The 14,294-nt window shown below is 40.7% G+C and overlaps 2 protein-coding genes across 4 annotated transcripts; one reads left to right on the forward strand and one right to left on the reverse strand.

The window, feature by feature from the left end:
* Positions 1 to 620: 620 nt before the first annotated feature.
* LIG4 (DNA ligase 4) lies at positions 621 to 5,026 on the reverse strand. The gene is made up of 2 exons (XM_056327955.1): positions 4,878 to 5,026; positions 621 to 4,234 (listed from the first exon to the last, which is right to left on the reverse strand). The coding sequence occupies exon 2, from the start codon at positions 4,218 to 4,220 to the stop codon at positions 1,482 to 1,484; it is 2,739 nt and encodes a 912-aa protein (XP_056183930.1). The 5' UTR covers positions 4,221 to 4,234; positions 4,878 to 5,026; the 3' UTR covers positions 621 to 1,481.
* A 93-nt stretch (positions 5,027 to 5,119) lies between these two features.
* Positions 5,120 to 13,159, forward strand: ABHD13 (abhydrolase domain containing 13). Of its 3 annotated transcripts, XM_056327956.1 has the most exons (3): positions 5,120 to 5,254; positions 6,887 to 6,922; positions 11,937 to 13,159. In XM_056327956.1, the coding sequence occupies exon 3, from the start codon at positions 11,972 to 11,974 to the stop codon at positions 12,983 to 12,985; it is 1,014 nt and encodes a 337-aa protein (XP_056183931.1). In that variant the 5' UTR covers positions 5,120 to 5,254; positions 6,887 to 6,922; positions 11,937 to 11,971; the 3' UTR covers positions 12,986 to 13,159. The 3 variants fall into 3 exon arrangements, with proteins under 3 accessions (XP_056183931.1, XP_056183932.1, XP_056183933.1); XM_056327957.1 differs by lacking the exon at positions 6,887 to 6,922 and having other exon boundaries at positions 5,123 to 5,254; XM_056327958.1 differs by lacking the exon at positions 5,120 to 5,254 and having other exon boundaries at positions 6,868 to 6,922.
* Positions 13,160 to 14,294: the final 1,135 nt, after the last annotated feature.

Here is a 14,294-nt window from a genome sequence, read left to right on the forward strand (position 1 = left end):
AATCTGTGTATGTATGAAGACAAACTCTCTTCTCATTTTCTATTTATAAATCATAATATATATGACATTACAGAGAAGCAGCCCAATAAGTTAAAACTGAAGTATTATATTTCACATATATCTTTCTATACATTTCTATTTGAATTATTGGAGAAAAAATAATGCAGTTTCTCTCACTATATACTATTCTATATACGTAAAAAGTATTCTGCATTTTAACAATGTATATGGTGGCTTAAGAAAACTGGTTATTACATTTTACCTACTTAGTATATTTCAAATAATAAGGGAGTTTCTAATGTAATGTTTACACTAACTATAAAAAATATGAATAAACTTCTTTCCAATTAGCCTTTCATGTAACATTTTCCAGTTCTTTTTACAGTAATTTTTTTATATGAACAGAACCAGAAAAATGATCGAAGAAACAGGTCAGCCAAACCCTATTTCTGTGTGATCAGCCCAACAGCAGTTCTATTTGAAACCAGTATTGACATAACAACAAAGGCCTCAACCTTCCTTCCCTCAAGGTTAATGCATAAATTATTTAACAGAGTAAAAATCAGGAACTAAGTTTTGTGCTTTCAACAGTTCTCCCTCATTAAAAAAAACACCCGGCAGACTTTAAAAACAGATTTTATTTAGTAATTGAAAAAAATATACGTTGAAGTGGATATTTGGAAATTAATACTGCATTGCTCAAATAGCTTATGAAATATATTTTGAAAGATAAACTGATAGTTAAGAGTAAAAACCTAGCCCTGTAGCACTTCAGAGTTTAACTGCAATGAGCACAGGAGATTGTTAAGTTTTTAAGTGATTAATACTTTACATATATATATATATAGCTCATTATTAATTCATTAGCACCTCAATCAGAACTTCAGGTTCTATTTCACAATAGTTATTTACATAAAAAAAAACCATGGGATCAATGCAATATCCTAAAACCAAAGTGCTACTGAGGCTGTGTGAGGCTCAATGCTAAAAACAATGTAAATAAATTAAAACAGTACAAGGTTTATAAATTACTGAATTCTATAGCATATGGAATATACACACAACAATTCCATAAAAACATGAATGTGATTGTAAATTGATAAATAAACAATATCTTAAATGTAGAATCTCCATAAAATAATAAATTACCGCCTCCATTTTGAAAATGGAGGCAAGCACTATTAATAGCTAGGAATTCTCTTATGTAAAATATTAGCTCTCTCCTGAGACGAGTTTGTGAAGTAAAAGGCTTACATTATTAATTTGTGGGTTTTTTCTCCTCCAACATAGCTTAGCATGCTCTTGCTTCCGCAATACTGTAATTGAAAGCCTTCCTCTAATTTCCACAATAGCGTTTTTCTTCAGCCAGAGACAGCTTTAAACAGACATGAAAACACACACAAAAATTTAAGGCAACCTCATAATATCCAAATCCAGTCATGCCAACAAGAACGCTTTTGCTCCAAGCTTAAAAACCTACTTTAAATCAAGTACTGGTTTTCATTCTTTGGAACTCCCTCCTCCACTGACTGTATTACCCACAGCTCAGATACAATTTTAAATTTTTTCCCAAATGTTCTCCTGAGTGCTTTCATCTCTTCTACCCGGGAATGATCTTCTCCTATAACAATATGCGAGACACCCTCTTCAAGGTGAGGAACTACTTTTGCACCATAAAAACGGAGCTCCAAAGCTCTAATTGATAGTGTTGTTCCATGGATTTTTGTTCTGGGCTCATTAACAACAGCATAAAAGTCCACATAAATAGTGTTTCCTCTGAATATACTGAGCTGACAGCTGTTCCATGAATAACGTTCTTCTAACTCTGCAATCTTCTCCAAAAGCATCATCTTATTGTCTTTCATTCTTGAGAACACTTCCTTCAGTTGTGCAACATCTGTGTCTGCTGTGTAGCTGTCTCCGTAACAATCATACTCGCGAGCAAAATCTTCTTTTGTGTCAGGAGACATGTGAATCATAAAGGCTGGCTGCCAAGGCACCAGCATTTTGTGTTGTAAACACTGAAGGATCCACTCTGCCCTCACCACATCGTATTTGTTGGAAGCAATGATATTTTTCACTCTGACATTCTCAGTTCCTACAATGACACAGTAAGTATCCAGCCCTGGGTTCTGTACCACACTGCCACCACATTCGGCTATTCTGCTTTCCAGTTCAGACTTTGAGTATTTTCCCGTTCCTGTCATAACACAAAACTCAATATCTTCAAATACACTTGAAACCTTGTTTACACTAGAAAGATCAGGAGCTTTAAATTGCTCGGCTATTCCAATTATCTTCCTCACCTTTGATACAGTTTTCCTTTTTTTCTCTTGTGGCTTACTATAATCATCTATATGAAGGTGCTTAGATGCCAGCTTCCCTTCTGCTTTGCGTCTGAGGTCTTCTAACATGTCTGAAGTCATGCACTCGTACCATTCTTTGTCCTCTCTTATCTTCTCAATCCGGGGGAATCTCAAAGTGCACTCAGTTTTGTACATATCACTGGTAACAATCTCGGCTGCCTTGATCTGAACTATGACAGAGTTGCAAGGTTCAATGTACATTTCAGGTTTTTCAGTTCCACACAAAATGTTACAGGGAGGATCCCTCCTATGGTAGGGCTTCCAGTGTTTAGCCAGTTTCAAACCCAGATCATGCAATTCCTTCATAGTATAGCCAGAGCCAACACGACAAATAGAGTGGAAAATGGAAGGTTTTTCATTTGGAGGGGGTGTTTCTGCAATAGCGCACAGAAAATGAGACATCATTCCACCACGTGCGCCCGTCCCCCAGTAACCACCAACAATTAAAAGGTCTAGTTCATCCATCAACCCATTGACATATTCCGGCTTGATTTTTAACCAGCCTTCCCCACGTTTGTCAGGCTTGTAGGTGGACATGGGATCTTTCACCATAATCCCTTCCTCTCTGTTATCTATTGCTTCATTTAAAGCATCAATTACTTCTTTTCTTGTTCTGGCACTTTTTTTATGTACAACATGTATCCTGCCCGTTACTGGGGTAAATACGCTACTTAAGATTTCATATCTTTTGCTTAGTACTTCATGCCCCAACTTCTCATCATTAACCATCAATACATCAAACACACAGAAGCAGGTCTGCAGATCAGAGTCCTCCATCATTCTTTTTATGTCAAACCTGTTCCCTTTTTGCATAAAGGTTTGTGTCTCAGGATTGTAAGCCATCATTTCACCATCGAGAATGCAATTCTGTATATTGCTCTTAAATATCTTATGAATAAACGGCGTTAATGAACCATCAAGGGGGGAGGCGCCAAACTGCTGAGTATAGTCAAACCCATTTCGGGAAAAATATTTATACACATCTCCATCTTTGTGCATCTGCATACGTTCACCATCCAGCTTAGTTTCTATGTAGAACAGCTGGTTATTCATTTGTTTCTCAATTTGCTGGACATCAGCAATCGCAGCAAGCATTGGTTTAAAGGCAGAAAACAACGTGATAGAAACATCACTAAGTGAGACAGAGGGATCATGCAGTTGTCTGCAAACTTTTTCCAAATCAGTTGTGACATTGTGTAATTCAGCAGCATCAGGATGAAAAATGGAAAATATAGTTTGCTGACTAACACCAAGCTTTAGATCCTTTATAATCATCCGGATGAGCCATTTTTGTTCCAGTGCTGTGCTCTGGGTAATTAACTGAAGAAGACTTTTCTTTAACAGACCCTTGTTTTTAGCAGCATTATTGTTAGCTATTGTGTCTAAGTGTTCATTGACTTGTTCTATTGTCAGTCTGCCTTGTTTTGGGCTCCTAGGTTTTAATACGAAGTACGCAATCATTGCAAAATCTCCAGCATCTACACGTGAGCCAGCAGGTGCTCTGTAATTTAAAAGCTTTGCAGCATCTTTTCCGTCTTTTGGTAAATTAAGCAGTTCAATATACAGCTTCGCAAGCATAGTTTCTTTAATCCCGTATGCCATCCTTTCTCTTTCCAAGTGTGGAAGAATAAGTCGCATTGCTGGGTAAAAAGAATCTGTGACATCTTTCTCATTTTGGTGAAGAGCATCATGGAATTTTCTCCAGGAATCCAGGAAATCCTTGAAATATTTTGTTTTCTCCGGGCGAGATTTACACTGCTGTATTCGCTCTAGAGTAGAACACAAATCCGCAAAAGGCACTCGAGAAGCCACCGTTTTTTTAGGAGAGGGCTGCGAAGCAGGTGCGGAAGCCATGAGTGCGTTTTTCACTAAGAACAAAAAAAGTACACAGTTGTGGAGGAAGAAACCGCCAGCATGCTAATCCACCTCAAAACAAAAAAATCTCTAATTAGGATTTATTGATTTTCTGTTTTCTAATTAGGATTTAACTGTCACCGTTACTTAGGGGCCGCCAGCTGGTCCCACTCCCCGCAGTTAAGGGTGAGGCTCCGCCGCCCGGCCGCAGCACAGGCAGCTCGGGGTCGGGAGCCGGCACCGCGCGCCCCTCCGCCACCGCTCGGAGGGTGACAGTTCCACCGCTCGGAGGGTGACAGTTCCACCGCTCGGAGGGTGACAGTTCCACCGCTCGGAGCGCGGCCCCTCCCCGACACCCCCCCGCCGGCTCCCGCCGCACCCCGGCTGCCGAGGGGCCCGCCACGGGCAGCGCGGAGGGAGCGGGGCTCTACGAGGCCGGCGCCGCTCCCGGTGAGGGCAGAGCGGCCGGGCGTTCCCGGTGCCGCCCCCCCGCACCGCTACGGCATTGCCATGGACACGGGGCGGGGTGCAACAGACAGCACCGGCGGGCATCTTCCGCTCCGCGGCCGTCGCCCCCTCCCTGGAGCGGACAAACGGGAAGACGGGGGGGAGACCGGTGGGACGGCGGGGGCACGGGCACCCCTAAAGGAGACTTACGAGGAAGCGAAGGTGCCTGCGGGGCCGGGGTGACACCGGCCGCCCTCCGCCCCGGAAGGGGAAAAGCGCCCCGGTGACGCGCGGCCCCGCTCCCCCGCGGGGACGGTGGTTCCGTCCGCGCGGGGAGGCCCCGGCTATCGCGGCGGCGGCGGCCGCGCCTGCGCAGTTGCGGCGGCGGCGGGGAAGCGCTGGCGGAGCCGGGGTCGGGGGAAGGCGCGGAGGCAAGAGGAGGGCGGGCGGCCCTGACCCGGAAGCGGAAGCCGCTCCGGCGTGACTTCCTGCCTCGGAAGGAGCGGTGGTTGAAGTTGCGCGTCGGGGTGTGCGCTGGCCTGAGGCGCTGCCGGCGGCGGCCCCAGCCCCGCGGGAGGATGCGGCGGGTGGGTCTCGTCTCGCCCCGCTTCGGGCAGGCGCCGGCCCGCGGTGGGGTGCTGGGGTCGAGGGGGTTGCTGGGCCGGCCCGGCCCGGGCCCTGGAAGGCCGCGACGTGGCGGGCGGGGGCGGGAGCGGAGCGGGGCGGACGGCAGGCGTGGGTTAGCTGCGGTGTTTGGGATCTCGCCGTGCCTAAGTGCGGCTCGTCCCTGCGCAGGAGTGGCCGCGGGTGGGGGGCGGCTGCTGTGCTGGCCTGCCGGCACGTCTCCCGAGGAACCGCTGCATTGGCAGCGCCGTCAAAAGTTCCTTGAGGTGCTTTCCTGCCAAGCCCCGGCAGAGCTTTTGCACCTTCCAGCAAGACCTTGCGCTGGTGTTTCGTTTGTCTCCGCCGCCATGCGAAACAAGTTCTGCAAACTAGGATGCTCGTAGAAGATGGGGTGGATGTGAACTTTAATGTTGCTTAATGTCACAAGTGAATATATCGAAAAAGCTGAGCGGGATGTTTCTTTTTACGTAAAAATTTAACGTGCTTGGAAATTAGTATGTTTTAGGAGGCCACGCTTGCTAGAAAGCTAAGGCTCTAAAGTGATAACCGTTCTTGGTTTGTTGTTGTTTTGGTTTTCTGGCAAAGTACTGTCATAATTCGAGATGTGCTTGTAAGGTTCATTAAGATTGTTCATTTGGGAGAGGAAGTGTACAAAGTTAGGGGGAGAGTACTTTAAATTACAAGTATGTACTACTTGATTCAGAGAACTGTGGAAGTTTGCTGATTGAAATAAGTAGGACAGCTGAGCCAGAGCCCTTAAATGTGTGACACTTGAGTTGTTCTTAGCCTGCTTTTTCCTTGGTTAGGAGTAGCTACTTTGCTGTTTTATTTTATTTTTAATGAGAGTCTCTGCAAGATTTTAGTGCTGAGGAAGTGTGTGTTTTCCTGCCTTTCCTAAGCTTGAAGGCTTTCTTCCAGATTAGTTCCCCGTCTGAAACTACTTTTTTTACAGTTGAGGACTTAATATTTATACTTACAGAAGTCTTCTGAATAAATATGAGTAAATGTAAAGCTTCTGTTAACCTTGTCTGTGTCTGAAGGCAGTAGAGTTTATGGGAAGGAAGTGCAGAAGAAAGAAACTGTCTTAATAAGAAACGTGTTTCTCTGTGTTCCTAAGAAATACCTCTGTTCGTTTGAAAATGTGAAATCCAAAGGACAGCAGCAAGTGTTAAAACTAACTCTTGTGTTTCAAAGCTCTTCTAATGAGAAAGCAGCTGTTTCTTGGCACTAACTTCAAGGCTGCTCATACACTAAAAGTTAACTTTAAGGAGGCAATGTAAATCTCTCATAACTTTGTGCTGTGTATGTTTTATACCGTGTATTTTATGTATAGTCCAGGACACTTTGATGTGATTCTTGAACTTCACTAGAAGATGTTGTTCTCAAGTTTAACAGATGTTTCAAACAAGCTGAGCTTGATAGGAGGAGCACAAACTTGGTATGCACGGTTTCATCAGTAAAGTAGATGTAATTTCCAAGGGTGTTGGCAGTTAGCACTTCTTAATTTTCTTGTAGGTAGCTGAAGACAAACAGTAATTATGTGTGTAATTCAAAAGCAGTTTTACTCAAAGTTCATAAATGGAATTGTCTTTCAGGCAGAGATGAAGCCTGGGAAATCATCACATCCAAAGGTAAATGTTTTATAATGTATTAGTATATTAAAATAGCACTTTTTAATATTAAAAATTTTGACAAAGACAAAAAAATAAGACAGAATTTGTGGCGAGTAAAAGAGTAATTTCAACTGCCATTAAAAATGAATGAAAAATTGTTCCCAACTACTTTAAGTATGCAGTTGCGTGGTTTATGATCTTCAGTTGATAGTGATGTGAACTGTTTAAGAATAGCATTAGGGCACAGCAAAATATTATTATATGTCTTGATCATAAAGACTTCAGCTTTTTCCCTCAGCATTTTTGTTGTTATGAGTGATTTACGTTTTTCAGTAGCTACTTTATTGTGAGATTTGTCACTCACCTGATAAAACATAGAGCTCTGCAATAATTCCTGCACTGTGGATTCAGCAGTGGGAGATGTAAAATGTATAGATACAGATACGTGTGGACAGATCTACACATGTGTATATCCCTGTGGCGTAAAAGTAAAACTCATCACTTCCTAATTAAATTTCTGTTTTGAGAGGCAGTACAGTGCTGTGGCTGTGTAAACTGAACTGGTCTTTAATGGCCTTTAAGCCAAGGGTACAGCAGCAGTCTGTCTAAACCTGACTTTTGTTAGGTCTTACTGTTGAATTGGGATGCATTGTTGTTCTGTGTTAATGGTTTCCACAACAGAACTTTGTATTTCAACGTTGTCTTCTACTTATTTCTAATGTTCACAAGCATCATCAACAAGGCACTTGTGAGAACCACCAGCATTCACAAAGGCTAACCTTAATAATACAGCATTTATCAGAGGGACAGGAGGAAATGTGAAGCAGGTAGATGCTAGAGGAAAAACCTCTGATCATATATGTGACTAAGAAAACATCATCTGTAAGGAGAATACAGAGGAACTGAGTTTATATAGTCTGGAGAAATTGAAGGTAGGTTACATATTTGAAAGTTAATAAGCATTGACGTAGAAGTGAAGAATTTAATTTACTAAGTCTCCCTTCCTGTTAAGTATTAGAAAACATTTTCTAGTACTAAGAGTAGCTAAGAACAAGAACAGCTTATGTAGGAGTTTCCATTAATGTAAGTTACTTAGGAAAACATCTACAAGATAAAACTATATGCTTCTGCTCTTAATGACTTGTGTATTTGTCACGGACATTGGCTTTCATGACAAGTTAAAAAACCAACAAACCAAAACCCCAAAATATCCCTTATGCTTGTTTTCAAACCCTCTAACTTAGTTTCAATAATCAGCGGTTATAAATACCGTTATGTTTATGCTGTAAAATGGATTGTCACTTCTTGTTATAGGAATACTTTGTCATTGGCGAAGTTATGATGACTGTTTGAAATATAGTGCTGCAATATAATGTTCTTTCAAAAAAAGGGGGTTTTTAGTAAAGCAAGGATGATTTTCAAGGGGTTAATGCAGGGCTCCTCAAACTTCTTAACCAGGGGGCCGGTGAGCGGATGCAGTGGCAGGCAGTCATCTGCGGCTGCTTGGTTCCCCGCCCCCCCCCCAGCAGGGGTGGGTGGGTGAGGGGTTTCTGTAAATACTGGGGGCCAGATTGAGGACCCTTGGGGGCCGTATCTGGCCGGTGGGCCGTAGTTTCAGGACCCCTGGGTTAATGTGTTATCTAGGAGTTTTGAAAAGGAAATTTGTAGAGAAACCTTATTTCCCTGGCTGAAACAGAATTTCCACTAGCCTGGCACTGGCCAGCTTGCTGAGTTCCCTTGGTTCCAGTTGTCCCCATCTAATATATGGGTGATGCTTCATGCCATCTCTCTGTAGAGCTGTGATACTTCTGACAGTAGAAGGCAATATAACAGATAATACTGTTGAACAGTCAACCATTTAAAAAAGTAGTAGTAACTAGTCATATGACAAATTAATTAAAATACTGTCTTTTAGAAGATGTAAAGAGGTTCACACTTGTTGCCTTAACTGGAACATCAAGCAGTTACGGAGCAAGTCTGCAAGTGATTCTTGTAGTCTTGTCTAGAAAGAGAAACAAGTTTTTCCAGGTGGTGGGTCCAGTCTGTTTCTCAGGTTGACCAGCTCAGACATCAAAGTCTTAAATATGTTGTTCTCCTGTTCCTTCCCTATCCTCTCCCCCTTTCCCTGATTATTCTCACACCCTATTAATCACAAAAATTAAAGATACAGGAGGATTTCAATGCATGCTCTTCGTAATTCAACATAGGGGTTTTGCATCATCACGTTATATTGTAAAGTGTTTGAAAGGTTTTTAAGGTTCCAGCAGAACAGTAATGGGAAATGAATACCAATAAGAGATTTTTTTGTGTGTGTGTGTTTAGTCTTGCAGTATGTTGAGCAGTCTCAAATCTCATACCCTTTAAAAAGTGTTGAGGGGCACTTTATCGTTTACTGAAAATTACTGTATTAACTTACCCTTTTTATTTATAACCTTTACATGGGAATTTGGTTCTGTTTATATCGGTTTCCATTGTTCGCATCAAACAAGATAATGTTTGGAAGGCCTGCTACTTTGGGCTCCACAGAAAGCATGGTTTGTAGCTTTATTGAGGATGAGCTGGTACTGACTTGGTTTAGAGTTTCTTCTAGGCCTGTGTGTTTGAGAAACCGTTATTTTTCTTTCTAGTGATTTTTCAGTTAGTATTGGAAGCAAGTGGGGAAGAACATAGGAGAAACTCATATGTTCGTTCTCTAGCTAACAAATCTTGCAGTAAGATGCAAGTAAGAGACATGGTCTGATTCCAGCCTGGAGATGGACAGAACTAGTGAAGTTTCATGTAGCTGTGAAGAAAACATTAATAGTTATGTAGTTGTTCATTAGTGCCGAGTAGTCAGCTTTACTCATATATGTAGGTGAGTATGAAACGTTTGTGGCTGTGTAGTTTACCATTCCTGCTAACTACCATATGTTGAGTTCTAGTTGTAGGATGCATTGAGCCTGCCACTCCAGTAGCAAAGGGGTTTTATGTACCTGTGTGTATATTAGAAGTAATCATGCAGCAGAAGTATCTCATCATATAGCATTTTGATATTACCCTACTGAAACAAAAATAAAAGCAGTGCATAAGTGAAACTAACGGGGCTTATGAATTCAGCTGTAAGTATCAGCCTTCAAATAGTAATCCTTAGCGTATATGGGATAGCCATCTGCAAAACTTAATCACCTTAAGATTTTTATTACTACTTTGGGTTTTAGTAATTGTTTTTAATGATGGGTCTCTTATGAATGTCTTGTTTAGAAAGCATTTCTGGAGTCTCAGCAAAGTTTTGAATAGCATAGATAACAAGAGGCATAATAACACAGTAAAACCCAGTGTTCTTACACTCTGGAAATGTAATGCAGGAAATGTTTGTCAGCTTCGTTAGGAAGTTCTCTTACAAATTAAAGTACCTGCTTTATCTGTCTCTTAATTACTGTGACTTCTTTACTAGAGAAATGGATTAAAATAATTAAATTTTCATGTAGACAATATTTGTGCCTACTTGAATGTGGATATGGAACATGAGCTCATAAATAATACGAGAGAACACTATTGGGATACCTGCTGTTTAGACTCCTTTGTAAAACTAGTGAAATACATATTTTGGAGTAGATGCACTATATAATAGCTTATTTTCGTATTGCCTTTGGTTAATATGTGACAAGGTTTAACAGATTTCTGATTAATATCTAATTGTTGCATAAAATAATTGGAGATGGCAACTTTTCCTGGTCATCTTAGGGGCTTATCATATTTGTAGAGTGCAGAGGTTACCTTCTATCACTCGATCCTACAAAGATGGTTGCTGCAGTTACAGCCCTCTCCGGTAGTATTAGGCCATAGAGCTTAGTTTGGTGTGGGTCCTGTGACTTAACTGAATGCTTGGGTGCTTCTTACTGCACTCCATCATTTTAGGAGGTTATAACTTTGAGTATGTCTAAACCGTAATTATCATCTGCTATATAATTTAGAGTATTCTTAAACAAGTGAGCTTGTGTTGTCACTTCCAGGCGGTATGGTTATTCAACTTGGCGTTGACTGAATGTTTACTGTAGTTCTCATGTAGATTTGACAGTTTTTGCCTATTTCTATACAACACTTGAACCCAGCAGTGAATAATGAGATATTTTGTGTGTGCTGTCAGACATAACTATTTCTTATGGTGTGAAAGAAGATTTAACCCATTGTCAGTAACATCACTCTCCTCATCTTATGCTGCATGTATGTCATGAGTCTGTTTTCGTGTTTGGACTTTTCAGCAGTTGTGATTTTCATTGATCAGAGGATAATGCAGTTAGCTGACTGTTTTCAGTGGTCTTCTATGATGGTGCAATCTTTCGTTCAGCTGAAGATTTAATAAGGATTACCAATCTGATAGTGGAAAACTATCAGTATAAATAAGAACCAATCCAAATATAGAAAAACAGCTGTCGTGAGTGTAACTGCACTGTGGTATCTTACTCTAGAGAAGTCTTCTTCTGACCTGTTTGTGATGCTCTGTAATCGTGGTTGATAAAGATTCTGAAAGACGGCCAAGATACAGCAGATCTGGTATGCATTGTGAGCCTTCACTGGCTGCAGAGTGAAGTGCATAGGCTTATTGAGTGCTCCTCATGGTCTTAATCAGGAGTAACTTAAAAGTAAGGGCTATTTTTGTTTGTGTTCTCTGGATTCTAGAAATACGTACATGAGAAGTTTTGACAAACTGGTGATAACACTCTGTGTGGTTGTTCTGTTGGTTGGTAGTGAAGACTGGGGGAAAGCATATGGTCCCAATAAAAAAATTTCTAGTGCTGCTGGTGAACCTTGCCTGCTGAAGTAATGTAAATGGGATTTTGAAGAGCTCTAAAGCCTTTTCCTTATGATTGCCTTTCTGCTTGTTCTACAGAGTTGGATGGTTTCCAAAAAATCAGAGGGAGTTTACCACTAAGATTGATGTTTTTGCTTTAATGTATTGACTTGCCACTAATATTCTGCAAGTATGAATGCTTAAATCGCTTCCTTTTTCTTTCTCCTATATTTATACATGTATGTTTGGGGTTTTTTTCAGGATTTGCTTGGAGTAAAAGATCACTGACTTCTACAATGGAAAAGTCATGGATACTTTGGACCTTTGTTAAAAGATGGCTACTAGCTTTGGCTTCCTGGTCTTGGAGTCTCTGCCGCATTTGTCTTCTACCCTTGATAGTAACTTTTCACTTGTATGGAGGCATTATACTACTTATATTAATATTTGTATCAATAGCGGGTATATTATATAAATTCCAGGATGTGCTGCTTTACTTTCCTGAACAGCCCTCTTCATCACGCCTTTATGTTCCTATGCCTACTGGTATACCACATGAAAATATCTTCATCAAAACCAAAGATGGAGTTCTTCTCAATCTTATTCTGCTGAGATACACAGGGGACAATGCAGCATATTCTCCAACCATCATTTACTTTCATGGGAATGCAGGCAACATCGGCCACAGGTTGCCAAATGCTTTGTTAATGCTGGTAAACCTGAAAGTAAACTTAATTCTTGTCGATTATAGAGGGTATGGAAAAAGTGAAGGAGAAGCAAGTGAAGAAGGTTTGTACTTAGATTCTGAGGCTGTGTTAGACTATGTGATGACTCGATCTGATCTTGATAAAACAAAAATTTTTCTTTTTGGCCGTTCCTTGGGGGGAGCAGTAGCTATTCACTTAGCTTCTGAAAATTCCCATAGGATTTCTGCCATCGTGGTGGAGAACACCTTTCTTAGCATCCCATACATGGCCAGCACTTTGTTTTCTTTCTTTCCAATGAGGTATCTTCCTTTATGGTGCTACAAAAATAAATTTCTGTCCTACAGAAAAATCTCTCAGTGCAGAATGCCTTCTCTTTTCATCTCTGGGTTATCTGACCAGTTAATTCCACCAGTTATGATGAAGCAACTTTATGAATTATCCCCAGCTCGGACTAAGAGATTGGCGATATTTCCTGATGGAACTCATAATGACACTTGGCAGTGCCAGGGTTATTTCACTGCCCTTGAACAGTTCATCAAAGAAGTAATAAAGAGTCACTCCCCTGAAGAAATGGCGAAAACTTCATCTAATGTAACAATAATATAATTGATATTCTTCGTTGGAGTGGGGTGGGGGGAGTTCCTGCACTGTACCTTGATTTGTGTAAAGTGGTAAAAGAATGTCCATTTTTAAATGTATGTCATGTCTGTACTTGCCTAAAGGGTGAAATTAAACTTGGAAAGGTCTGATGCTTTATTAAAAAGTTCCAGATAACTTTTACATTTGTAGCATTGTAAATGATCCATTTTCCATCTTTCTTGTACTTTTTTGGTACCTCTGTCCATATATTCCATTTGTTTGATATGTGCAACGGATGCCATTAAAGGAACTTGCTACAAAAGTAGTACAGAATGTATTAGTTTAGAACAAGAGGAGGCTCTTCAGTATTTGCTGCTGTATGTGTGAGCTTTTTGGACAGTCATGGTTAGCACAATGATTTGTTGCTTCTCTTAGAGTTTATTTAAAGTGTGCCATGCATGAGATTAGTGTTCTATTCCTTGAAATTTGATATTATGCAAGGTGGGAAGTCTTCAATGTGCTAAATAATATAAAATAACATTAATGGTAGAGTATACTTACAGGTATACTATCCTGGGTTATTACTGTTTTTTATGGTTATGCACATATATATATATTTTTCAAACTACAACTGAAGAGGAAAAGACACTTTCCATGTTTTCATTTTACTGTTTGTGTTTTAATAGTGCCTGGAAAGTTGTATGTGCCTAAACATCATGGCTTCAGGATTTTGCCCAGGCAACTTCTTCGTAGGAAACAGAAGTAACCTTCAAAAAGAGCAACTGTGGTCTAAGCTCCTTTCCACCCCAAGCTCTCCTCACTAATGGACAGGCCAACTATTTGTTGGTATTAGTCTGCTTGTGCATTTGAGGTGGGATTTCCCAGGGCAGGGTGGGTGGTGTGATAAAGGAGTGTCATATAAGGTGAAAGTACATATTTGTGTTCAATTTTATTATTTTTTTTTTAGGCTGGTGTAGTTAAATGTCTGTGCCCTTTTATTTATACCTCCAAAAGAAACAAATCCAAATAATTACCAGTGATCACATGATTAGAGCTTGGTGTATACAGTTGTTACAGTAAGGATAATAAAAATGAGCAGTGCATTAAATTTCATAGACCTAAGCTTAGTTAGTCTGAAAGACACATTTATTTTAAAACTCTTACTCATTTGCTTGCAAAATGTCTTTTGCAGTTCTGTTGCACCATATGGAAGTAGCCTAAGCATCAGCAGAAATTAGGCTCTTCAGCTCTGCTGAGATTTTTAAAGCCAGTATCACAGTTTCAGAGTCTGCAGTACTTAAACTGAGAGAGTTTGATTCAGACTGAATGTTGGGGT

Source organism: Falco biarmicus, chromosome 2 (assembly GCF_023638135.1).
Source record: "Falco biarmicus isolate bFalBia1 chromosome 2, bFalBia1.pri, whole genome shotgun sequence".
NCBI lineage: Eukaryota > Metazoa > Chordata > Aves > Falconiformes > Falconidae > Falco > Falco biarmicus.